This window comes from Panicum virgatum, unplaced genomic scaffold (assembly GCF_016808335.1).
Source record: "Panicum virgatum strain AP13 unplaced genomic scaffold, P.virgatum_v5 scaffold_5990, whole genome shotgun sequence".
In the NCBI taxonomy this organism is placed as follows: Eukaryota; Viridiplantae; Streptophyta; class Magnoliopsida; order Poales; family Poaceae; genus Panicum; species Panicum virgatum.
Window position 1 is genome coordinate 1 of NW_024376736.1, and position 27,412 is coordinate 27,412.

General features: G+C 43.1%; 1 protein-coding gene and 1 non-coding gene across 2 annotated transcripts; both read right to left on the reverse strand.

Moving 5' to 3' along the window:
* Positions 1 to 13,521: 13,521 nt before the first annotated feature.
* On the reverse strand, positions 13,522 to 13,607 carry LOC120694437. Its single transcript, XR_005683487.1, has one exon. It is a non-coding gene; the product is annotated as a small nucleolar RNA Z102/R77 (small nucleolar RNA).
* A 9,952-nt stretch (positions 13,608 to 23,559) lies between these two features.
* LOC120694436 (putative disease resistance protein RGA3) lies at positions 23,560 to 25,452 on the reverse strand. Its single transcript, XM_039977546.1, has one exon. It carries the CDS (start codon positions 25,450 to 25,452, stop codon positions 23,560 to 23,562), a length of 1,893 nt encoding a protein of 630 aa, XP_039833480.1.
* Between the last annotated feature and the right edge of the window lie 1,960 nt (positions 25,453 to 27,412).

The window sequence follows — 27,412 nt, forward strand, 5'->3', positions numbered from 1 at the left end:
TAGTAAGCTAGTTGCATGAGAGTAATTACTTTTTTAGTTACCCTCTGTCATGTAACTAACTAAGCCAGATTGCACTCGTCTTACTGGTCCTAGCTAGTCGCAACTGGCTTATAATCATAGTTGTAACCAGGGTATTGAAGCGGTTGCAATTGTGGTGTCAGGCCAATTGCAACTGAGCATATTCTCTAGTTGTAACTGGAATCGCTTTATTGGTCCTAGTTGCAACCGATTTAAAGATCCTAGTTGTAATTACGGCGGCAGTGAAGCGGTTGCAGTCACGCACGGGATCTGGCCAATTGCGACTGAGTATATTGCTTAGTTGTAATTGCAATCGCCTCGTCGGTCCTAGATGCAACGGTTTTAATGATCTAGTTGTAACTGGGACATTGAAATAGTTTGTAGTTGTGGATGAGAACAACTGCAACTGAACATCTTACTATTATTAATTGGAGATGAAAAGGATGCACGGCTTACGAAGCGCTCTAGAAAAAGAGAAAAAAGTCTAGAAAATTCCACAATAATCAGAAACATCTGGCCTTCTAATTATATCCATGATTATTAGTAGCCAAAGGTGACCCATCTCCCATCGCAATCAATCCATGCATCGATTCCTCATAGAGGATCATTTAAATTCTCTTTATATATTTTCCTTATTATTAACACACCTGCCACCACAGTCAATCCATGCATCGATTCCTCACAGAGGAACATTTAATTTTTACGTATTATTAAACCACCTCCCACCTCAATCAATTTATGCATCGATTGGAGGATCATTTATTTTTTTATTTTTTCTTATTATTAACCTATGTCCCACTGTATTCAACCTATAAATCCATACTTTTGGAGGACCATTAAAAAATTTTTTTCTATTTCTTCTTATTATTAACTTTCAATTAATCCATGCATTGATACATCTTGGAGGACCAATTAAAGTTTTACTTTTTTGTTGTGGTACAACATCTAGCCAGTAATATTAAAATAATTAGTGAAAATACTCAATAAACATAATACATAAATACTTAGAAAGAACGAAAAACACAACAAAATAAATATTATACATACAATTTTATTAGATATAATAGACAACCAAACATTGAATCAAATGTTAGTTGTGGTTTATAGTTTTAGACCGATAGAGTAAGTATTAAATATTTTAAAAAACATATATCTATAGAAATAATTATTGCATTCATTCTATTTTTAAACAAATTCACAAACAACCCTATAAAATAGAACTTAAAGAAGCACAGTAAATTTATATATTCAAATTATCTATATTATAAGAGATGATTTAAGGTAACCCCTTTAATTGTATTTGAATTACCCACTTACAATATGAAATATTATTTAAAACAACCCTAAAATCTACATGTAATTTTTCACACATGTTTAATTTCTTTAATATAATCTTATAAAGTTAAATAGAAAACCATATTATATATTATAGTAAATAATCTACACACCCAATATTCATATAAATTAGACATCTATGTCATTTTAAAATTAAAAAACTACATCTACATTTACCAGTATTAGCTATTATTAGAAAATAGATAAATAGAAAGTAACTAAATTAACAAAAGTTTAAAAGGAAATCTGGATTCGTACATCACCACAACAAGGATAAAAAAGTAGATGACATATTTAAACATAGATTTCAAGGTACTCCCTATGTTCCATGATAATTTATGTTTTAGAAATTCTCATACAGTTTAATTTAGTAAGGTTGAGTTAAGGCACATGTGTCCCCTTATTGACGTGTTACATATGTTGATCACTTTCCTTATGTTATTAATCTCCTAACTTTTAGTTCCTATGGACAAATTTTAAATCGTAAAATAATATGTTAAGGACACATTTTGAAGGGTGAGAAACTATCAACGTAGATGATAAAAGTTATATAATTAATTATTAGTTTATCACAATCAATATAGAATACAAACTAAGAAAGCATTATTACAGTTAGAAAATGTGAGCGCGTGGATAGATGACAGAGAAAGAAAAAAACAAATATAAGTATTTTTATTAGTTGTATGTATTAAATTTATCCACAACCACCTAATTAATGTTTATATTTGTTATAGTTCTAGCCCGTGGAGGAGCACGGGTGGTGGACTAGTATTGCCTAATTTTAAGTGAGTTACTTGCAACTATATGCACAGAAGAAATATAGACTAGTTGTAGCTAGCATACATGGGTCACACGATTTTCTGCCTATCTTTTTATGGCTGCAATAGGGAGATTAAAAACTTGGCAAGTCTGTTTGTTTAGCTTGTACGCAAAACGTAATTATTGCAACAGGCTGCCATGCAATAAGCACATGGGACCGATAAACGCATGCTGCGTGCGTCGCGCTTTGTGTTGCAGAGACAGACGTGCGTCCATGGGGACAGATGCTGGTCGGCTGGTGTTTTGCAGAGATGCGTGGTCAGCAGCAACAGAATCAGATGCGTGTACGCGCATTTTCTCATGCATATGTACATATGTATGTATGAGGAGATTTAGGACTTTTGAGCATGTCAAATAGAAAAGTAACGGTGTTCAAGATTAACATACCGTAGCTTCAACTCACAAAGCAATTGAATAGGATCTTGTGCTGTAATTATGATTTATGCCTTTTGAGCTTTCAGCCTTCGTAGATGAGAATTGGGAGAACGATGTGGTCGATTAGTCTCTGAAGATAAATAGCCTCTAGCTTAGAAGAACCAAGCATTATCACGTAAGTTTCCTACTTGTGATGTATGACTTGTGAGTATCCTGCCTTCAGTACCTGACAATAGCCACCAGATCAATAATCATTAGTGTTTGTTTGCTGAAAATAGTTGCATTCAGAGCAGAAGGTGTCAATGTTGATTGTAAATCGATGAACCTCAATGGAGTATGGAGCAAGAAAAACTAAACAGAGGACTTGAGCTGTCCTTGGTTAGAACAGAAGATGTACCAGCTGAGCTCAAACGTATTCGTCCTCTCCTCTGGCTATGTATTGTACTTATGATATATGATTTCTGATTTTCCTGCCCCTAGTACCTGATAATTGGCAGAACAATCACCAGTTTTGTTTGCTCAAAACAGTTGCAGCGAAAGCAGAATGTGTATATTCATTGATCGTGGGAGAAGAAAATCGACCAACTTTGCTGGAGAAAGAAAAAATGAACAGAGGACTTGAGATGTCATTGATTAAAACAGATAAAACATGTACCAGGAGCTCAGATCTGCTGCTTCTGGCTGTGCCACCTGCAATCGCCAGATGTATTCCTCCAATATGGATATACTCCTATATATGTACTGTCTTTGGATCTTAAGAAAACCCAAGCATGTGTTTAACGTCTATATATATTTTAATCGAACCAAGCAACATAGGTGTACGTTTACAACGTACGAAATTCAAGTTTTTTAAACGTATGTTTTTATAAGCACATGTATTTGTACCAGTCAAATAATGTAAGTTTGTTACGAGATCAATAGTCTATTATCTCAAGATGTGCCACGGAATGTTTGTGAAAATTTAATTTGTAGATGGCTCGTCGGTGGATGTATACCATGAAAAGGACGGAGAGGGCTTTCCGTGTTGAATTGGATAAATTCATTGATGTTGCGAAGATGGATGCGAGGATCAAGGGGGTTTCCGGTATATGTTGCCCTTATAGGAAGTGTAAAAATCTGAAGGTCTGGGCAGACGCAGTCACCATCAGGTCACACGTGATCATTGAAGGATTTGTTGATGACTACTCCACTTGGATCCATCATGGAGAGCATGACACTCCTTCGGAACTACCAGTAACCGATCAAGGAACATACGGGTTTATAGGATGTGGAGATGCGGATGATAGTGAAACATTCTTCGATGCCGACCTTCACATGACGTGTTCTCATGTTGATGGAAATGATGACGGCGGTGGTGGATACATAAGCATACCTTCGGGGAGTTTAGAAGGCCAATATGGTGATGATGATAGTGATGCAGATGAGCTGGAACAAATGCTGAAGCACTTTAAGGCGGATGTCCTTATTGGGAGCGCGAAAGGGTTAGAGCATTTCAAGGTGGTAGAGGATGCTGCACACCATAGCATGTACGAGAAAGGGGGTGTCCAACTCATTGGTCTGAGCTACGGTTTGTACTCGAGCTGTTGATTCTGAAGGCCAAGTACGGATGGTCTGACTCTAGCTTCAACGATCTGATGAAACTCTTATCCTGGTTGCTTCCGAAGCCTAACTTTGTGCCTGAGAACATGTACCAGGCAAAGAAGATTATTAGCCCATTCACAATGGGAATTGAGAGAATACATGCCTGCCCGAACTACAGGATACTATATCGAGGGGAAACATTTGGGAAACTAGAGAAATGTCCAACATGTGGCACTAGTTGTTACAAGCAGAATGACATTTACAAGGACGATGATCAAGCATCCTCCAAAAGGAAGAAGAGGAAGAAAAAGTGTGTGCCTGAACCTTCCGAAGAAGATACATGCTTAGGCATAGACGTGAACAAGAGGAGATTCCCCAAATTGGTTATGTGGTACCTCAATCCAATCGACCGCTTAAGGCGTATGTTTGCAAACCTTTCGAGAAGGAAAGCTGATGTGTTGGTGGCATGAAGAGCGGATTCAAGACGAGGGTAAGCTTTCACACCCAGCCGATGGCACGCAGTGGAAAAGGTTTGATGAGATGTACCCCGAGTTTGCGAATTACCCAAGGAATGTGAGGTTTTCACTAAGGACAGACGGAATGAATCCTTTTGGGGAAAGAAACAGCATACACAGCACATGGGCAGTTATATTGACCATATACAACCTACCGACCTGGCTTTAACAGAAGAGGAAGTACATAATGTTGTGTATTCTGATACAAGGGCCGAAACAACCGGGCATTGATATAGATGTCTTCCTTCAGCCATCTGAAGCTTTGGAATGAGGGTGTGTGAATGTGGGACGAGTATGCTAAGGACCACTTCACATGCAGAGGAATTATAATCGTTACCATTAATGACTACCCTGCATTGTTCTCGATCTCTGGACAGATCAAAGGAAGACGGGATGTTTAGTATGGCTGGATGGCACGATGTTTGTATACCTGGATGGTTCAAAAAAAATTTGTGTATCTGAAGTACCGCCGGTTCCTTGATTGAAAGGCACAAATACTGCAGGAAGGCGTTTTACGCCCTCTTTGATGGTAAGGCAGAGTCAGGTTCAATACCAATAAGAAAACACAACAGCAAATATGTTTTTGATATGGTAAGGAAGATAAACATCAGCTATGGCAAGAAGATCAAGATAACTAAAGCCCCTATAGAGGGCATGCCTTTCAAGAAGATGTCAATGTTCTTTAAGTATTTGCCATACTGGAAGGACTTGGAGGTTCCACATGCCATCGATGCTATGCACATAAAGAAGAACGTGTTCGATAGCACTATTTGTTTGTTGATGGATGTAAAAGGCAAGACAAAGGATGGCTTGAGGTCACGTTGAGACCTCGTGGAACATGCGAATGGGAAAATTATGCTGCCAGCCGCTAGCTACAACCTGACATTAGGAGAGAAAAGGGAACTTTGCCTATGTCTACGTCGTCTAAAAGTGCCAACCGGGCTGTCATCTAAAATAAAGAAACTAGTATCCATGAAAGATTTATCGCTAAGTGGATACAACGCTCACGATTGTCACATGATGCTAACGGTATTCCTCGCGGTTGCTATAAGGGTTGCCATGCCTGCGTTTGTGCGTATGGTAATAACTCGGATGGTCTACTTCTTTAGCAAAATCTCACAAAAGGAAATTCGTTTAGATGAATTGGATTCACTGCAATAGTTCTGCATGGAGACTATGGCCTAGCTAGAGATGTGTTTTCCTCCATCACTTTTCAACATAATGCCACACCTCATGGTACGTATGGTCGACCAGATCCGTGCACTTGGTCCTACCTACTTACATGAAATGTGGGCATACGAGTGTTTCATGGCGACTCTAAACCGCTATGTTCTCAATTGTGCTTGTCCTGAGGGGTTCATGATAGAGGCTTATTGCACCGAAGAGATTGTAGAATACTATCAGGATTACTTGGTGGACAAGAAAGGTATTGGCGTGATTGCATCTCGTCACACGGGAAAGTTAGAAGGGAAAGGAACAAGGGGGAGGAAAACATTCGTTGATAGGGCATACCATCAAGTGGCAAGCTCTCATTTCAGTGTCCTACACCAGTTGGAGATTATGTCTCCGTTCATCGAGCAGCACCTTAATATTGTTCGCGCAGAAAGCAACAGCCGATCAGATGCTTGGGTCATGAAGGAGCACAAACAACGATTCGCCACCTGGCTCATGGACCAAAACATAGAGGAGGGAACAACTGTTGAGGGAGTCACATTGAAACTGCTGGCTTTGTGTCCTTTTGCACAGGTCAGGACATGGCAGGCATACGATATTAATGGGTATACATTCTACACATTTGCCAAGGATAAGAAAAGTGTCTGCCAAAACAGTGGAGTTCGGATAGACGCCATCGATGACACGACGGGAAACAAGGTCATATTTTGGCCTTATAGAGGACATATGGGAGCTTGACTATGGAAGGACCATTCAGATTCCTGTGTTTAGGTGCCAATGGGTCAAACACCCACAAGGTGTAGAGGTGGACAACTACGGCCTGACGATTGTTGACCTGGCCAAAGTTGGCTACAAAGATGACCCTTGGGTACTCGCCAAATGAGTTGCACAGGTTGTATATGTCCTCAACCCAAGCCAGAAGATCGAGAAGCACATAGTTGCCTCGGACAAACAGACTATTATCGGGGTTGATGGTGTGAACGATGTGGAGGCCTTCAATGACTATGATGACATGCAGGTCTTCACAGATCTACCAACCAAGATCAAGATTGTAGAAGCAAGCATAAAGGATGTTAAACCATGGTCATGGCTGGATGGAGAGACAAGATTTGTAACCGCCTAATGCACTATTGTTATTTAATTTCACATTGTAACCTTTGCACGTCAAATATTTTGAGTTTGATCAAAATTTGTCTTCTGTTTTTCAAAAACAAGTAAATATTAAAGGAGTAAATATAAAAAAGGATGTAACAAGTAAATATAAGATAATTATGTATAAAAGAAGTAAATAAAAGACAATATAAAACAAGAAAATATGAAAAGGAGTAAATATAAAATAAGGGAAATAACAAGTAAATATAAGATAATTATGTATAAAAGAAGTAAATAAAAATTATATAAAACAAGAAAATATGAATAAGTAAATTATAAATTATAAATAAGTTAGCAGCAGCAGTTGACGCTATCCACCGCGGTTGCTAAGTGACTTAGCAGCAGCGGTTGGAAAGTCCACCGCTGCTGCTAACTATGGGCAGCCGGCCCCACTCCACTTATCAGCAGCGGTGGACAATTTATCCACCGCTGCTGCTATATGTTAGCAGCAGCGGTGGATTACGTTCACCGATTCTGATAGTGTCCCAGATTTTTTTCAACATCGATTTTAGTTTTTAAACAGTGTTCTTGTGACCCTCCACCAAAAGTTGTTTTGGTTTTTTGCTCCTCTTGGGCCTATAAATACCCTCCAGTGCCCCCACCTCTTGCCAAGCTACATCAGTAGAAACAATGCCTCACATATTCTTCTCCTCCTTCCTTGCCTTTCTGCTTATTGGGATAGGTTGCATGTAATGCAAACTCCAAGTTGTGGAAAAATCCTAATCTCTCGCCGGATGCAACTATTCCGGTGGGAGTTCCAGGTTGTGGAAAAATCCTAATGGATTTATTCCATAACCAGTTGCCTTGCAGCTGCCCTACCCTCCTTTATAGAACTTGCAGGTGGTGTACATCTCAGCTAATATGAGTCCTACCCACCGGCTGAGAAAATACTCACTGAGGTGTACACCACCTGCAAGTTCTACAAAGGCGGTTGCAAATCCATCAAGTTAGTGGATAAATTGTGTGTATGTTGACATTTTTTTATAGTTGTGGAGAAAATGCTTGCTGAGATGACTATAACATGAGTGCATGGCAAATGTGTTCTTGTTGTTTAAGGTATGATATTGCAAGAATATATAAAAGTAGAGGGGTAAATAGAAGAACTAAATATAAAAGAAATAAATAGAAGTAAAGGAGTAAATAGAAGAATTAAATATAGAAGAAATGTATTCTTGATGCAGGTTGGAGAAATGTATTATAGAATAAATATAATAAGTATAAGGCACTTAGCAGCAGCAGTTGGAAAAATTCACCGCTGCTGGTAAGTGAGGGTGGCCGGACCCACTCCATTAGCAGCAGTGGTGGACATTTACTACCGCTGCTGCTACGAGACTTAGCAGCAGCGGTTGGAAAGGTGCACCGCTGCTGCTAACTGTGGGCGGCCGGCCCCACTCCAGTTAGCAGCAGCGGTTGACCCTATCCCTAAAATCCACATATTGCCGGTGTTTCTTTCATATAGCTTCCACTCACCACCTGGGTCACTTGTGAAGTTAGCCTCATAGTCTAAGTTTCAACGTGATACATAGTTCACTTTATCCTTTTCATGTGGGGGCTTGCTATTATCTTAGTATTGCATATTTATTGAACTAGAGAACTTATTTGCATTTTTTTGTTAACACTACAATATTTTATGAATTTAATTGTATTTTTGATGATTTACTGCAAAAAGAAATTAATAATACACAAATAGCCTCGGAAAATAAATATATTTTGTGGAGGGGTATCATATGTCCATATAGCATCCCAAAAAGTTTGGACAAGAAAATCCATATGTTGCCGGTGTTTCTTTCATATGGCTTCCACTCGCCACGTGGATTACTTGTGAAGTTAGCCTCATCGTCTAAATTTCAACGTGATACATAGTTCACTTTATCCTTTTCATGTGGAGGCTTGATATTACCTTAGTATAGCATGTTTATTGAACTAGATAACTTATTTGCATTTTTTGGTCAATACTACAATATTTTATGAATTTAATTGCATTTTTAATGATTTACTGCAAAAAGAAATTAATAATACACAAATAGCCTCGGAAAATAAATATATTTGGTGGAGGGGTAACATATGTGCTCCATGAAACATCTCAATTAATAATGCAATACACAACGTTTCTGTATATGTATAAATCACTAATAATGTTTGCTTTATCAACTATTAATTCCCGAAAATCCCTATGTATTGTTGGCCCCTAACTGAAAGGCATCTTATGAACATTGTGGCCGACCTCTGCCGTTTCACAATGCACGAAGTATGCAACCGGCAAGGTCGGTTCTTTGATCCAGAGTCATACCTAACACGCGACGACAAATTCAAACGGCTTATCGACTGGGAGCACCATTCATTTTAATGAACTTGTATTAATTATTTCTGTGCAGCCTTCTGTGCATATATTGTATGTTTGTATATATGTGTAAATATATATATGTATATCTGGTGAAGCTGGATGTATATAGGATAACAAATGTGTGTTAACTTTGTCACAGCTTTATTATCGCATGTGTTAGAGAAAAAGCAACGAAAATGCATTTCAATTATATATTCGAGGTGTGCTACAATACCGGTGATCCCATTTTGTTGATGTGTTTCGAAAATACTAAATATCTGCATTTCAAATCAAACGGCAAATGCTATCACAAATAGCGGGAACCAAATGCTTTTAAAATGGCGGGAAACATAAACAGAGCAGGACATTCAAATGTTGCGCCAATATTCAAACATTAGCAGAGGCGGTGGAAAATTCATTACACTGCCTCTGCTACAGAGTTAGCAGAGGCGGTGGGTACAACCCACCGCCTCTGCTAGACCAAATAGCAGAGACGGTGCACAGAGTCCACCGCCTCTGCTAAGTACATAGCAGAGGCGGTTCGAATCACTGCTGCTGCTAGCTTCGGGTTAGTAGCAACACTAGCGCAGCAGCGGATCTTTCCACCGCCTCTGCTGTGGCCTCTGGGACCGCCTCTGTAGTGCGTTTGTGTACTAGTGGCACTCTCGCCCTCCACAATGCTGGAGATTATTTTAACTTGTATGTTTTATGTTTGGCTTGCACTAGACCGTCGATCTAGGCTCTCGCACGGGTTGGATTCTTTAGAAACAGGTATGCCCACAAATCCAACGCAACATACGCATCTCCGCAACACTTAGTTGTTGAATATGTCTTCTTTTAGTGAGCCAACACTCTGCACAGTACAACATCGCAGGTCTAATAGCCGTCCTATAGAACTTGCCTTTTAGCTTTTGTGGTACCCTCCTGTCACATAGAACACCAGATGCTTGACGCCATTTCATCCATCCTGTTTTGATTCTATGGCTCACATCTTCATCGACATCCCCATCTTTTTGTAGCATCGATCCCAAGTATCAAAAAGTATCCTTCTTGGGCACTACCTAACTTTCCAAACTCACATCTCCTTCCTCTTGTCTAGCAGTAACGAAGTCACATCTCATATATTCAGTTTTAGTCCTACTAATTCTAAAACCTTTCGACTCTAGAGTCTGCTGCCACAACTCTAGTTTCCTATTTACTCTTGCTTGGCTTTCATCCACTAGTACTACATCATCAGCAAACAACATGCACCATGGGATATCTCCTTGTATATCCCTTGTGACCTCATCCATCACCAAGGCAAAAAGGTAAGGGCTCAAAGCTGATCCTTGATGTAGTCCTATGTTGATTGGGAAGTCACTTGTGTCACTGTCATTTCTTCGAATACTAGTCACAACATTGTTGTACATGTCTGTAAGGAAAATGGACCCCTACCCATTATACCTTAAAGGTTTTGGGGTTTGATGACAACATTAACCAATGGGACTAAGATTGTGTCATGTTGTATGTGATTAAGTCCCAGGGATGAAGATGATGGTTTGGTGTGTAAAACACCTCATTGAAGGCATCAAAAGGCTATAGAAGAGGTACAAGTGAAGACTAAGCAAAGACCCAAGTCACGGCAAAGAAATACGGTGAGAGGACAAAGCTGCAGAATCAACTTTCACACGACGGACAGTCCGCCGTGTAATGGTGGACGGTCTGGCGTCCACGGACCTGCGGCTGCATGGCATCCGACAACAGCCCGGCGACAAAGTCTACAAAAGACGGACGGTCCATCGCTACACGATGGATGACAAGGAACGAGAGATATTCAAGACAGCAGGCAAAGCAACTCTACACGACGAACGGTTAGGACTTTATGATTTCCCCCCCCCCCCTCTTAGGCGTCCGGTTCACTTTCAATGTCCTTAATGAAGGCCACATACTTTGTTAGGACTTTATGATTTTCCAAAGCCCACCGCATAACCTTCCTTGGTATCTTATCATAAGCCTTCTCTAAGTCTATGAAAACCATGTGTAGGTCTTTCTTTAGCTCCCTATGCCGCTCCATAACTTGTCTTAAAAGAAAAATTGCTTCTATGGTTGATCTCCCTGGCATGAACCCAAATTGGTTCATGGTAATACACATCAATCTTCTCAAACGATGCTCTATAACTCTCTCCCATAGCTTCATCATATGGCTCATCAGCTTAATCCCTGTGTAGTTAGTGCAGCTTTTGATATCTCCCTTGTTCTTGACGATTGGTACTAATATACTTCTCCTTCACTCTTTGGGAATCTTGTTCGATCGCACAATCTGGTTAAAAAGCTTTGTTAGCCAAACAATAGCTATATCTCCTAGGCATCTCCACACCTCAATTGGGACCGCACCAGGGCCCAGTGCCTTGCCCCCTTTCATCCTTTTTATGGCTTCTCTAACCTCAAACTCTTGAATCCTACGCACAAAGTGTCTATTGCCATCATCAAAGGAGTCGTCCAACTCAATGGACGTGCTCTCACTCTCCCCATTGAACATGTTATCAAAGTACTCACGCCACCTTAGTTTGATGTCCTCCTCCATAACCAAGAGTTGATCCCTTGCATCCTTAATACACTTGACTTGATTGAGGTCCATTATCTTCCTATCACGAACCCTAGCCATCTTGTAAACGTCCTTCTCTCCTTCCTTTGTACTCAGCCTTTGGTAAAGGTCATCATATGCTCTGCCCTTTGCCTCACTCACTACTCGCTTTGCAAACTTCTTTGCCACCTTGTACCTCTCTATGTTATCTGTACTCCTATCATAGAACACACATTTGTATCGCTCTTTCTTCTCCTTAAGGGCCTTTTGTACATCCTCGCTCCACCACCAAGTCTCTTTAGTTGCACCTTTGCTCCCTTTGGTAACACCAAGCACTTCCGCAGCCACCTTCCTAATGCAAGTTGCCATCTTCTTCCACGTGTTGTTTGCATCTTCCCCTTCTTCCCAAGAGCCCTCCGTGATAACCCTTCTCTTAAAGTCTTCCGACGCCGCCTCTTTTAGTTTCCACCACTTCGTTCTCACGGCTTTGACTTGTTCATCCCATCTAGTACGTAGACGAAAGCGGAAATCAGCCACACGAGCTTGTGTTGAGAGACAACACACTCTCCCGGTATTACCTTACAATCCAAGCATGTCCTCTTATCCTCTCTTCTTTTGAGAATGAAGTCAATCTGACAAGCGTGATGGCCACTACAGAAGGTCACCTCCCTAAAGAAGTTGTTGGCTACCATCAGATTGTAAGCTATAGCAAAGTCTAAGACTTCCTCTCCCTCCTGATTCCTACTACCATACCCAAACACTCCATGTGCCACCTCGTAACTTGCATTAGACAACCCTACATGGCCATTGAGATCTCCTTCTATGAAAAGCTTCTCACTGGTGGGTACCGCTCTAACCAAGCTATCTAGGTCATCCCAAAACTGCCTCTTTGTACTCTCATCATGGCCTACATGGGGAGCATACGCACTTATAACGTTGAAGACTAAGTCACCAACAACAAGCTTGACTAGGATGATCCTACCCCCCAGCCTCTTGACGTCCACCACTCCATTTTTCAGACTCTTGTCAATCAAGATGCCCACTCCATTTTTGTTTGCAACTGTTCCTGTGTACCAAAGCTTGAAGCCTGTGTTCTCCACCTCCTTCGCTTTCTGACCCTTCCATTTCGTCTCCTAGACGCATAGGATATTTACACGTCTCCTAATCGCTGTGTCAACTAACTCTCTTAACGTACCTGTGAGGGACCCTACATTCCAGCTACCTAGATGGATCCTAGTTGGCACGACAAGCTTCCTTACCCCTCGCACTAGCCGAGTCAGGTGCGAAGACCCTTGCTCATTTAGCACTACACCCAGGAGACGATGTAGCGCGCCACTGAGGAAGCGACGACCCGATCCTTGCCCACTTAACACCGTGTCCAGATCACGATACGGCGCGGCACCAAGGGGGTGACGGCCCGGCCCTTGCTCATTTAACACCATACCCGGGTTGCGATATGGCGCGCAGCTAAGAGGGTTACGCCCCAATGGTTTTCTCTTGGGTTTCATCTCCATAAGAGTAGCTGGGTTCTACATTGGCTCGCCACGCCTAACACAACCCTCCTCCTTTATCCGGGCTTGGGACCGGCATTGTTGAAACATCGTTGAAACAACACGGCAGAGATAAAATAAAGGCTTCAACGGTTTCAAAAAATTAGATTGTGAAGGAAATGATCAGATAGAGCTAATACAGTTTGAACCATCATGGTGGCCAATAAAACCAATAGGGAAAAAATTTGATCATCACACCATCTCCTCACAGAAAAAACAGCACTGCTACATACAAAAAGTAGAACCAGGACCAAAGAAAAAAGCTCACCCAGAATTCAGTATACAAACACGGCACACAAGCAGAAAGATTGAGAGACTGAAGAGTTGTGACTCATCTGCATACATCAACAACAGTCTTCCCACTCATAGGAGAAGCAGGAAAAGGGAAGAAAGATTTCAAACAAGGTGCACTAGCACGAACTTGAAGGATCGTCCAACTAATTAGTTCACTGACGTAGCTATTCGTAGTAGTTAATAGTTGTGCACTTGTGCTAGCTCCTGATTGTGTGTTGTCCATTCAAATGATAATAAGTATATACTAGAAACACAGCGCGGCTTTGCCGCACCCTCAATGGAGTTGACCAGTACACTATGTCAATATTAGCAAGATCAAACATATTAATCCCACTTGGCAGCTGTTGGAGCTCCGTTTTTCTTGTTCTGCCTTGTAAATTTTACCTTCGCCCCTCTGGGCGTTTCCTACTTTTCAATATAACATGCAGCTCTCCTGCAGGTTCATTAAAAAAACAGATTAATCCCATGTTTTAATGGTTCCATAGCCTATTCTGAGTATATAGTTAGCTGTTGCATACGTAGGATGATCATATTGCAAAAGGACAATGTTGTGTAATAATAAAAAAGGTAAATTTGTCACCTGAGTTAAAATCTGATGGCCAGCTTAAGATTTGGGTCAGAAAATTCCGTCTTGTGCATTGTTATTGTTCTGGAGGAACTCGATGTTTCATTAGAGTATTGTTCCTAGTATGGAAGCATTTGCCTAGATCCAGCATTCAAGTGCACTTGTTGGCCTATCTCGCCCGACCCCTAGCAAGAAAATGTGTCTATCAAAGTGAAGTACCAGAGTGAACCAATCCATGATAATATAAAGATTAACTATCACAATGCTATGATGGCACCAAAATGCTAAGCAACATGCTACATGTATAGAACTATAGATGGCACTCAATCAGGTGGTCTTCTTCTGCTCAGTTGTTTGATATCTTTGGGATCAGCTTGCATGCTCTGAAAGTTACAGTATAGTAGGAAGTATAGATCATAAGGTAAAATAGCAATAAAAATTTTAATTTGTGATACTTAGCCCACTCATTTTTGCATAAGGACAATACAAAGCATTGTAGCATTAAGATTCAAATCACAGTGAATCAGTGATGCTTTAGCATCAAAGGGTTAACAGACAGGAAAGTATGAAGAACTGATTCGGGGGAGAGTATAAGCAAAAGTAGCTTACTCGTTGTCATAGTTTGTGCCTGGACAGTCAGCCTTTGTGCATGTATCTTTGGAATAATGAAAATTCAGTACTGGCAGATTCCTTATCATATTGTCCCACTAGTATCTTTGTGATGTTATGAAGGCATAGAGATTTATTTATTGTTTCTTTTCTTTAACTTCAACATGGCTCATGTTGTCCAATGCACGCTGGTACTGTGACCAATATTGCCTGAACACACTAGTATTATGGCCAACTATGAACATGAGAAAAATTACAATGCAAAACTCTCAAATAAGATTTATAGTTTACATGTGTTAGCTAGGAGTACTCAGTTTTAGTTTGTATGTTTGGAAAAAATCAATCTTTTTGTTCAGGCAATTCCCTATTATTTTGAAAGAATGTTGTTTGACAGTTCAGGGTGGAAGCTCATTTAGCAAGGTAATATACAATGTAATCGTAGTCTTCAGTTGGCCTTGCACAACGGACAACGAGATGCAAGCGACTACTAATTTACAATTAAAGTACCAGAAACGCTAACAAAGGTCGTACAAGTAGGGTAGCCTTTGTTACCTATTCCATGTTTGAATTTCAGTACCTTGTGAAGCATATTAAGTCTACGGATATTAAAAATAGTAGCATAGCATTGTCCACTGAAATCACTAGATCAAAATATAAGGCCATTATACCTAGAAATAATTTTTGCCTAAAGGAATAGCGAGTGGCTCAAGTAATCAGTGGACCGGTTCTGCCTACTTACTGGACAAATAAAGCCTTGATCACTGCGATCTAAACGGATATATTATTAGTCGACATTCTGTCGAACACATGCAGCGTGTGTCAGACATTTGGCAAGCTAGCAAATCTATGATAGTAGGTGTGCGCCGAAGACAGTGCTGCTGTTACTATCCAGGCAGCTGCCCAGGCGCCAGGAGGACCCGCGGAGCACCGGCCTTCTTCGTCGCTCGGCGCTCGCACCTTGCTCTTCACCAGCGTGTGGACAGCTTGGCGCCTCCACGGGCAGTGGGATGAGGGTGCCAAACGACGGTTGCTCTGGCGCAGGTGGGGGGGGGGGGTGGCGCCGGTGGAGCCGAGGGAGGAGGCAAAGCCCGGCCCTGTGGCGCAGCGTCCCGAGCACGGGCCCCGTAGCCGGGAGCAGTGGGATGTGACGAGGGGTTCTGCGGGCGTTGGAGGGGTGCGATAGGAAGGGGGATGGCGCCGCATGTCCGGCGCCGTGGGTCCTATGGGTGGCTGCAGTGTCCTCGTCCTCTCCTTGCTATAGCCTATAGGTAACAAGCATAACCATACTAGATAGACTAGCCAAGAGTATTCGCATTCTTATGACACCAGCCGATCAACCCGTGACAGTGCATTGGCTAGTTTTTGTAACGTGAAATAATTAGTTTTTGGGGTATGATGATACATTTAATGTAATATTTTAGCTTCCTTTGGACGAAAATTGAGGTGAAAAGACAAGCAGATAAGATTGATAAAGAGTAAAATACATCTCCGGTCCCTAAACTTGTCACGCTGTGTCATCCCGGTCCCCGAACTCTGAAAGTAGCTGATTGGGTCCCTAAACTCAGTTCGGGTCTCAACGAGGTCCAAACGGGTATGCCACCTTGGACTGTCATGTGGGACCCCCACGCACACCCTCCTCTTCCCCCCACCAATCCCCTATCTTTTCCTCCCGAATCCATTCGTTCCTCTTTGAACAGACTTCGGCGGCCGTCAAACTGTGTGGCCGTCGCCTTCTTCTTTTGTTCCTATGCTCCCAGACACCCATGGCTTTCGGACGTGAGCACCACGAGGGGGAGGACTATGGCGGCCACCATGGGAGAGGTCCGACGGCTGCAGGAGGGGTACGCGTGGGCGGACTTGGCGTTGCTGTAGCCGACAGGTGCCGCGGGCCGCGGGCGCGTGCGCGGCGTGGGGCGTCGCGTGGTGTTCCTAGTGCTGCGGCAGGGCGCGGGCACCGTGCAGTGCGTGGTGGCCGGCGGGGACGGCACGGTTCGCGGCGAGGCTGAGCTGGGAGTTCGTGTGGACGTCGCCGGCGTCGTGTCGCTGCCGGGGGAGCCCGTCCGCGGCTCCACCCTGCAGGTGGAGATCCAAGTGGAGAAGCTCCACTGAGTCTGAGCAGGGCCGTCCCCAGTTGCACTACTGAACTTATTGTTTGCAGGAGTAGGTCACTTGTTTTTGCCTGGATTAACATGCTAGTAGTATGTGCTACTTGGTCAACTTTTCAATATAGAAACTAAATTTGAGGTTCTGCTTGTGTGTTAGCCGAAGGTTATAGCTTCAATCCTTAAGGCCACAATACTTTAAAAAGGGCAAATTGCATATCTGCCCTCGTTTGTACCTACAACTGTATGTTTGCCCCTTCTTTTTAAGGTTTGCATGTTTGCCCCTGTTTTCATGTGTGAATCATCCGTTTGCCCCTGATTTCCAACGGCGTCCACCGAGGCAGCTTCCAGCGAATAAAGAAAAGGAAGTATGGAAAATCTAGATAGGAAATGTCTCTCCTACCCCTGCTCTGTTGGCTCTCTCATTGGGGGAGGACTGGCGGAGGTGGCAGAAGATTGAGGCGCGGGGGAAAGGCAGAGGGGCGAAGGGAGCGGGTGGGGCTGCCTGGGCTGCCGGAGTCGCGCGGGGGTCGGGAGGCCGCGCCCGCCCGCCAGTAGTGCGGAGGAGCAGGCGGAGCCCGTGGCCACCGACGGCGCGGAGGAACGGGCGGATCCTGTGGCAGCCTGCGAGCGTCGCCTCTCTCCTCCCCCGCGCCCTCGTCCCGCGCCGGCGAGCGTCGCCTCTCCGCCTCTTCCTGCCTCGCCGCCACCGGGGTGAAGACAGGGACGAGGCCCGTGGCACCGGCCATGGGCCCGGCCCGCTCCTCCTCACGACGGCGGCGCTGTTCAGCAGGAGCGGAGGTGGCGCGCTGTCCCGCCGAGCGCCTTGGTCTTCCCGCTCGACGCCAACAGCCTGCTCCGCGACTGCCAGCGCACGCCGCCGGAGGTTCGGAGCTCGACCGCCAGCACCCCAGCTGAATGCTAGCGCGTCGGCGGTGAAGGACCTGGGCTGGCGGCCGTGCGCGACGCGGAAGCAGTGGCTCAGGTCGCCCGTGAGCGTAGAGAAGGCGGCGACGCCACCACCGCCGTCATCGCCGCAGCGGCCGCGCCAGTCCCACGCGGCAACGGCGTCGTTGAGGGGCGCGTGGGCGAGGCTGCGCACTGGGGCCCGCTCCTCCAGCATCCAGTTGTGCACCCGCGCGGCGGCGCCGGGCGCGGCCAGCTGCCTCCCAGTCCCACGCCGACGAGCGCCGTAGAGCGCCGCCTCATCCTCCACCGGTGAGCGGATGTCTTTGACTCTTTGTTGATGCTGACGAGTGGGTCCCACAAGGGCTTATGTGTCTTTTCAACTGCCATTTAACACCGTCACCGGCTCTTAACAGAATAGGGGCAACTGGAAGCTTTAGATTCAAATAAAAAAGGGGCAAACATGCAAAGTAAAAAAAAGGGGGGCAAACATGCAATCAGAGGACGAAATGAGGGTAGTTTTGCAATAGCCCCTTTAGAAAAAAAAGATTGAAATTGTGCAAACAGTGCTTCTGTAATCCTTATAGGTTTAAATCACCATTCAACGGGTTACTTACCGTCGATTTGATGATGTTCCTATGTGAAATATTGATGTATCGGTAGGAAATTAATATAATCTTTGAGTGTGAAATACCGGTGTATTTTCACTTTATACATTGATAAAGGAGGCAGAAGTAGAGAAACTGGTGCAGTAGAATTTCCATGCATGTTCATCTTTGCAACACAGTCGGATATGAAACCTCGTCACCATTAATCAAGTTTCGTTATCACATAGTATTAGTAGTCTCTTTTTACCACATTAATCAGCCCCGTACCGAATGTAACATTTGGTCACCAAAGCTCGCATAGAGAAAACCCGGAAAAAAATAAAGAGTTTTAGGCGTGATTATTGTAGGGGTAGCAATATTTTAGTAAGCTCTAGTACACTTTTTAGTTGCCCGTTGCTTAGGGGCGTATCCGCGTATGGTTCTACATATTTTAATAGAAAAGGAAAAAAAAGTGTCCAAGTTGTGTATCGATCCTTGTTGGATCTGCTAGTGGATCAACTATGTGGGAATAGAAGGCTAGGTAGCTGATGTTAATCCAATGGCTATGGTTGATCATGGTTTAAAATAGAAGGACAGATGTTTCTGATTATTGTGGGATTTTTTAGATTTTTTCTTTTTTCTAAAGCGTCTCGTAAACAGTGCATCTTTTTAGACCTCTAATTAGTAATAGTAAGATTATTAAAAAACGTACGAGACTACTAGGCTTAAAATTCTAAAGTCCCATAGCATATATGTAAAGATGTAGCTAGGTATAGAACCAGAACACGCAACACCAATTGATACATGATCTAGCAATTACGACACGATTTTTGGTACCTCCGCGCCAACCAAACTTCTTGGGCTCGCAGCGCCTGGGGTCGGCGACGAGGAGGGTGCGGTCATAGCGGCCGAAAGATGTCCTTGACCTCCTTCTTGGTGGCCTTGTCGACGTACTTTTTGGCTGTGGGTGTCGCCGTTCACCTTGATGAGTCCATGCCTCGGCCACGGCCATCTTCTTCCGTCTTGGGGTTCAAAACCAACCGTAATGCAGAAGAAGCAGAATCAATTCAAGATAAACAGAAAGGAAAAGATATAAAGGTGAATTCCGAACAATGTCTCACGGGCCACACATTTCGCCCAACAGGTGGTGTGCATCGCCAATTGCCGTGTTCACGCGGCCACCTAGCCATGCCTTGGCACACCCACCATACCTTGGCTAGCTGCGACCACCCTTGCATAGTTGTGCTACCACGCGCAGACGCCGGGCCGCGCCATGGCAGAGGCGGCAACCGGCAAGTCGGAGGCTGGTCGCCCCTGGCTTGCTCCATCTCTCCAGGAGCATCCATAATCCATTAGCTTGTAACCGAGCAAGTAGAGCAGAATGTTTTCTCCCCATTTTCTGAAACCGCAATGAAATATCGTTTGTGAATGAAACCAAACAAGCACTGCTTGTTCCGGCAAATACACTGGATCTGAGAAAATAGGGTTGTGTGGTGGATACAGTACAATACAAACAACCGAATATGGAGAACAAACCGTGCAGGTGCAGCTCAGCAGATTGCTTCATGGCGTGAGGCAGCAAAGGAAGCTCTCACAGGCTGCCTGCTTGAGTACACAGGCAGGATCGAAGTAGTTAGACAGAAAACTAACCAGTGCATCTCTTCGTGGCAAAGCAGAGGCCACTCGACAAAATCAACTTCAAAGGCTGCGATGGATTGGTTGACGTCATACAGCGTCAAGATCTTGATCTACCTCTTCATCCATGCAGATGCAGGTCTTTCATCTTGACCGACAGGCTGATCATGGGCTTCCGCTTAACCCTGCAATTAATAGGCAAGCAGTAATTAAAATTCACGTAGAAATTATCGCTTATTTTGTTATGATTAGTTTTATCGTTAAAGATAGTTTGAACATGAGATATTTTGTTAAAGATAGTTTGAACAAAGAAAGGAAATTAGGACTATATGTTACAGGAATTAGTTAAAAAGAAAAGAAGAACGGGATGCATCCTCAATTCGCGGGCCGGTGGCAATTACCCCGTAGAAAAGGTCCCATCCTTCAATATCATGATTGGGTCAACTTTCAGCAGCGAATTCCCCATACAGATAGAGGCGCCTATCAAAAAGATAGTCACCTACTTTAATGCCTGCTTTTTACTACACTCCTTGCTTCTGGGGACATTGATCTGCAGCGGTGGAATTCAAATCCCTTCGGACCCAGGATAATCTGACTTATACCGAGTATCCAGTCAAAATTTTGGATACACTAGAGAGAATTACTCGGAGTAAGAGGATACGAATGTGTAAGGTTCAGTGGAGTCATCATGCAGAGGATGAGGCTACTTGGGAAAGAGAAGATGAGTTACAGGCAGAATTCTCTCAGCTCTTTGCTAGCCCAGCCGAATCTCGAGGACAACATTCCTTTTAAGGGGGGTAGGTTTGTAACACCCGTATTTTCAAATTAGGAGCCTAAATAAATTTAATTAGGTTTTCTGTAGGTTCGATAAGGTAGTGCTCACTTCGGTCAACTCTCCATTGTCTTTCTTTGGTTGAGTGGAAAGTACGGTACTAGTTCAGTGATAGTGACTGTAGCAAATGGTAAAAAAATGATAGTTGGTTTCGATCCCTCCGGTGATGCCAGAAGTTGTTTTGATATATTATTTTATCCGGTTCCTAGCAGTATAGCTAAGAGTAAGCTATGTCGGAAGCTGCTAAGTGGAAGAAGTCCATAGGCGGTCATCACCAAGACCTAACGAGAGATCTCCCTTTCTTCTTTTCCTTGTGCAAGTCAACCTCCGACCACTACATAGGAGCGACAGAAAAGAAAGCCAAGCCATCAAAAGGAAAGGTGGACTGCTGAGGAGTTTATTCGTAGGGGATACTATGGAGGTCATGCTGATGTCATCATTCTGGGAAAAAAGGGGGGGCCCTAGATGCGCTAGCAATCGGCACATTAGGGGAGTACTTGCCCGGGTACAGTTGACCTAGTATCATACAGACTTATTATCAGTGCTCCAAGCCCCATGTGTTCTAGGGCTAAGACTACGTTGGTGCTACGGAGCCCGAAAAGGGGTTGTAGATACTGCTGTATGGCATAGAATTCCTAAACCCCCTCTCTCGAACTGGGCTTTTAACCTAAAGGTCGCAGGTTCAAGTCCTGCTATACCCAAAAAAAACCACTCTTTTACACACACACACACACACACACACACACACACACACGGATGATTCAATGTTGCAAAAAAAGTCAACCGCGACAAATATTTAAATTCGGAGGGAGTAGAAAAAAAGGGCCCATGACACACCTCAATCAATCCGCACATCAGGGATGTGCGAAATGGGGTGCCAGTCCTTCCCCTTTCCTTCCTCATAGCGCCTCGCCAGATCAGGACACTTCTTGATCACCAATTTCTTCAGAGTGGTGAGGCATTTTATACCCTCTGGCAAGGATTTTATTCCCTGATAGTCAATGATCTCCAATTTCTTCAGAGCGGTGAAACCTTTTATGCCCTCTGGCAAGGATCCGATTCCTCCTAACCTAGAGATGCATAGCTTTTCAAGGGAGGCCAGGCTTTCCATCCCCTGCGGAAAGGATGTGATGAGTGGGCAGCTGTCGATGCATAGCTCTTTAAGGGACGTGAGCCGGCACATGGATTCGGGAAAGCAAGCCAGCCCATCCAACCCAGAAATGTGGAGTTTGCATAGAGCACAGAGATCTCCCAGCCATTCAGGCAGCTCATGAAGTGCATGACATGCATGAATCCTGAGATCCTCAAGTGATGTGAGATGCTGATGCTGCAGCGATTGGGGAAGGCTCTTTATTTTGGGCAGCCATTCAACATGTAGAGTTCGAAGAGAACAGAGCTCGCCCAAGCATTCCGGCAACTGCTTAAGTCCGTCGCACATTCCTATCCGTAGCACCTGGAGGGATGTGAGTTGCCCCATTGCTTGAGGAAGGCTACTAAGGCGACAACAGTTCAGAATGTTTAGCTCTTGTGGATATCGAAGCTCCCCTAGCGCATTATCAATGAGAAAAGTCTTCAATAATTCCCATGCTGTCATGTGTTGCACCACCTCCCACTCACGTCCGGTGTTTTGTAGGTGGCTATGATAGAAGTATGAATTGGACCTCTCGAAATGGAATTGGCTGTGGTAATTAGATTCTGTGATCCACTTCCCAGCACACTCGGAGAACTTCCAATGCTTCAGGTGACAAGACAAAGGTAGGAATGTCTTGATCTTCAATGTAAGACAATTTGATATATTCAGACATGTCAAGCAATTACCAACTCGGACCTGTCCCGAGTGAGGTGCACAATTACTGCAGTTTCCTCCCTCTTCTCCATCAGACATGGTCCTCTCTGCTACCAACCACACTTCTTCCAATCTAGGTAGATCATCCATTAATAACTTCACCAGTGAAGGAAATGGGCCACAGCTTATGCTCTCAAGAGAAGGCATCTTGTGCAGCTCAAGCTCCTCCAGACAAGGAAGTTCCACAAGCCCTTGTAGATGCTTCAATCCTTGGAAATCAGATAGCTTCATCGCCCTCAAAAATTGGAAGCAAGCTTGCCCCTTTACTTGAGTACCAACAACCTGATTATGCATCCACCATGCATATTTCTCGCCTGAGTACCCACAAATTTCTAGCTCTTTAATCCCAGCTGGCGGTTCTAGGCCATCAAGTACAGCCTCCTCCAACATAGTGTCCACCTTTTCATTAAAGAAAAACTCAGTGTTCACCTCACCTTTCTGATGCATCTTCCATTCTAGCTTCAACCTCTGTAAATTTGTCTTCTCTTTCAAGCATGCCTTATGTGCATCATCTTTCTCCAACACATGTGAATTACCTCTGATAATTAGACCTTCACTATTCCTACCTACATTTGCGAGCTCTGATATTCCAGCAAACTTTTCACCGTTACCACAACAAATAAGGGCAACTTTTGTAGTTGACTGCTGAATTGTCCAATGCCTACAGGCATCCCTCTCAATTCTTCACAATCTTTCAGGTTCAAAACTTGAAGCCTCTCAAACTTGACAATGCCATCAGGCAGCTCTACCAGCTTCCTACAGCCTTCGAGGTTCAAAACTTAAAGCTTCTCCAACTTGCTAGTGCCTTCAGGTAGATTTACCAGTTCCCCACAATTTTCCAAGTTCAAAACATGAAGCTTCTCCAAGTTGTTAATGTCTTTAGGTAGCTCTACCAGCTGCACACAATATTCTAGGTTCAAAACTTGAAGCTTATCCAAATTTCCGATGCCTTTGGGCAACTCTACCAGCCTATAACAATTACGTAGACTCAAACATTGTAGATTTCTCAAATTTGTTATAACTACAGGTAGCTCTTTAATCTTGGTATGATCTAGTTTAAGAACTCTTAGCTTTTTATTTCTACCAATAGAATTTGGCAAGGCTGCAAGCTCCATGTACTGGCAAAGATAAATGCTTGAAAGCATATTACAGTCACCAATTGAATCTGGTAAAAACTTTAGCTTCATACACCATGATAGGTTCAGTGTTCTTAACTTTTGCAGCTTACCAATAGATTTGGGCAACTCGAGAAGGCTACTACATTCTAGATGCAGAGCTTGCAGGCTCCAAATATCTGACATAGTTTCAGGGAGTGATTCACATTGCAATCTTGACATCTCAAGATATTTCAAATGTTTTGTCTGAAATATGGCAGTGAGCATTGTTGTCGATAGATTATTGTTTGCAATGATACTGCACAAGTGCTTTGCATTCTTGGCCTTGTTGAATATTATATCATCACAATCACCACCATCAACATATATAGCACGTGCATTCTTGAAAAACATTCTAGGCAAAGGTTTATTTGGCTGTTGAACTAAGGAAAAGTATTTGTGGTATTTTGTGGAACTGGTTGCATCCTTTGGCACATTAGTTGAAATTTGCTCATCCAAGATGAACTGGGCAAGATCATGAAGCAAATCATGCATCTCGTAACACACTCTCCCAAAATATTCCTTCACATCCTGGAGAAAAGAAACTTGCACAAGTGAATTGAAGCACTCGTCGCCAACATCCTCCAAGCAATTGTAACCATGAGTCAAACTAATCACATTGTGAGCAATCCATTGGTCAACCAATTGTTGTTTATCGAGCGGAAGGCCTTTAGGAAACAATGAACATATTGTGAAGCACCGTTTCAGATGGGATGGTAAATGGGAATAGCTCAACATCAAGCTTGCTAATACTCTATGCTCTTTATCCTCAGCATCTAGTAGATTACTGTCTCTCACGGCCTTCCATTGTTCTATACGTGTCTTGCCACGAAGGACATTTGCAAGAACTTTAATTGCAAGTGGCACCCCACCACATTTATTCACAATCTCTCTCCCAACTTCCAATAATTCAGAGTCCAAACCTTTTATGTCCTCACCAATGATCTGAGTGAACACTGTCCAGCTATCATCCTTAGACAAGGACGACAACTTCGACAGATCTGTTGATTCCACTGCTTCTGCAACATTTCTGTTGCGACTTGTCAACAAAATACTACTTCCAGGTGCTCCTCTCTTTATATATAACATAAAATCTTCCCATTGACTTCGGTCCACAGTCCAGACATCATCTAATACAAGCAAATACCTCTTTCCAGTCAATGTATCTGCTATAGTTTGAATTATGTTCTGTATGGAATGATGTTCAGATTTTTGATAAGTAATGGCTTCAAACATCTTCATCATAAGCTGTTGGACATCAAATTCTTGGGGCACATGAACCCATATTCTTACTTCAAAATGATCCTTTACGGTGTTACCATCACCGAAAACTAGGTTAGACAAGGCAGTTTTCCCAGAGCCACCAAGCCCAATTATGGAGACTATCTTGATTATCTGTTGGTTATTTTTGTCCACCAGTTTAGATATTATTTCCTGCTTTTCTCGCTCTCTTCCACATATTATTGATGCCACAGCAACATTTGGCACTGTTGGAGTTGCCTTGGCAGTCCTGTTCATGTGTGGAACAGGATGACCTTCCGGCAAACTGTTTACTATTGCACTGAAGTCAGTTCTTTGCTTCACTATTGCATCAAATCTATTCTTTATAGCCTTGATCTTGAGGGCAGCCTTGAATTGAAACATATATGATTTTGGTTTTGTGCAGAGACATTTTGACACTAATATTGTTGGCAAACTTCAGCTTCATGCTTCTCAGCCTCTAGATGGAACTCATCAACAATATCATCAACGTCGTATGCGACGTGTTTCAATTTTCTGATGAAAAATTGATCATTATTCCGTTGTTTTACATCCTGCTTTTCTAGCCCAGGAGCTGATATCCTCAAATCGACCCTTGAGATCCTGGAGATCCATTGTCACACCCACTATAGAGTTGTACTGCTTCAACATCGATGGAGCTAACTTGTTGCCAAAAATTTTCAAAATTGCAGACACAGCAGCACCTTTGATACTGGCCATCATTTATTTTGAAAGTGTCTCCTTTCCCAAAAATCTTGCAGACCAAATTGAACATGAGCTGCTACTTTGAAACCAAAAAAAACTGATCTGCAAAAACTCGCTGTACTCTCAATAAAGTATGGGTATGCATGTTCCAAACTAACTAGAATCCTATGGCGCTTTTTTCATGCATGATTGTTTCTTTGTTATTTGCTAACATGATGTATGAACTGTGCAACCAATCTGATACACCTAATGAAACAGTAGTTGATGACATTGATGTCTGACATGGGAAAACATGTAGACTGCTAGCCTGAAGCTGAGCTCTTAGCCTTTAGTCTTTGAGCATGCACAACTATGGCCGCAAACCAGTCTCGTCTAGCCTTCTTGTTCCTGTTATCACATGAAACCAGAAGCATTATATACGAGGGGATTTCGTACTTTGGAGCATGTAAAAGAGAAAGGTAACAGTGTTTAAGATTAACGTACCATAGCCTTCGATTCACAAAGGAGCAGATGAGGATCTCGAACAGATGTCTGATTAGTTCACTCACATGAACATACCATAGCCTCTAGCTCGGACGAATCAACTCTAATTACTCTTATTTCCTACTTGTGATGTGTGACTTCGGAGTTCCTGGATTTAGTACCTAACAATAGGCAGGATATAATACTTTTTATTTACTGAAAACAGTTGCACTGAAAGCAGAAAGTGTGGATGTTGATGGTAATTGATGAACTTAACAGGAGTATGGATCGAGCAAGAAAAAACAAAACAAAGGACTTGAGTAGTCTTTGGTTAGAACAAAACATATACTAGGATAGTAAGCTAGTTGCACGAGAGTAATTACTTTTTTAGTTACCCTCTGTCATGTAACTAACTAAGCCGGATTGCACTCGTCTTACTGGTCCGAGCTAAGTCGCAACATGCTTAATAATCATAGTTGTAACCAGGGTATTGAAGCGGTTGCAATTGTGGTGTCAGGCCAATTGCAACTCAGCATATTCTCTAGTTGTAACTGGAATCGCTTTATTGGTCCTAGTTGCAACCGATTTAAGATCCTAGTTGTAATTACGGCGGCAGTGAAGCGGTTGCAGTCACGCACGGGATCTGGCCAATGCGACTGAGTATATTCCTTAGTTGTAATTGCAATCGCCTCGTCGGTCCTAGATGCAACGGTTTTAATGATCCTAGTTGTAACTGGGACATTGAAATGGTTTGTAGTGTGGATGAGAACAACTGCAACTGAGCATCTTACTATTACTAATTGGAGATGAAAAGCATGCACGGCTTATGAAGCGCTCTAGAAAAAAAGAAAAAAGTCTAGAAAATCCCACAATAATCAGAAACATCTCGCCTTCTATTTATCCATGATTATTAGTAGCCATTGGTGACCCATCTCCCACGCAATCAATCCATGCATCGATTCCTCATAGAGGATCATTTAAATTCTCTTTATTTATTTTACCTTATTATTAACACACCTCCCACCACAGTCAATCCATGCATCGATTCCTC

What these genes read in the sequence shown, in the direction of transcription:
- LOC120694436 (XM_039977546.1), bottom strand. Translation starts at nt 25,452, where the DNA reads ATGAACAGGACTGCCAAGGCAACTCCAACAGTGCCAAATGTTGCTGTG.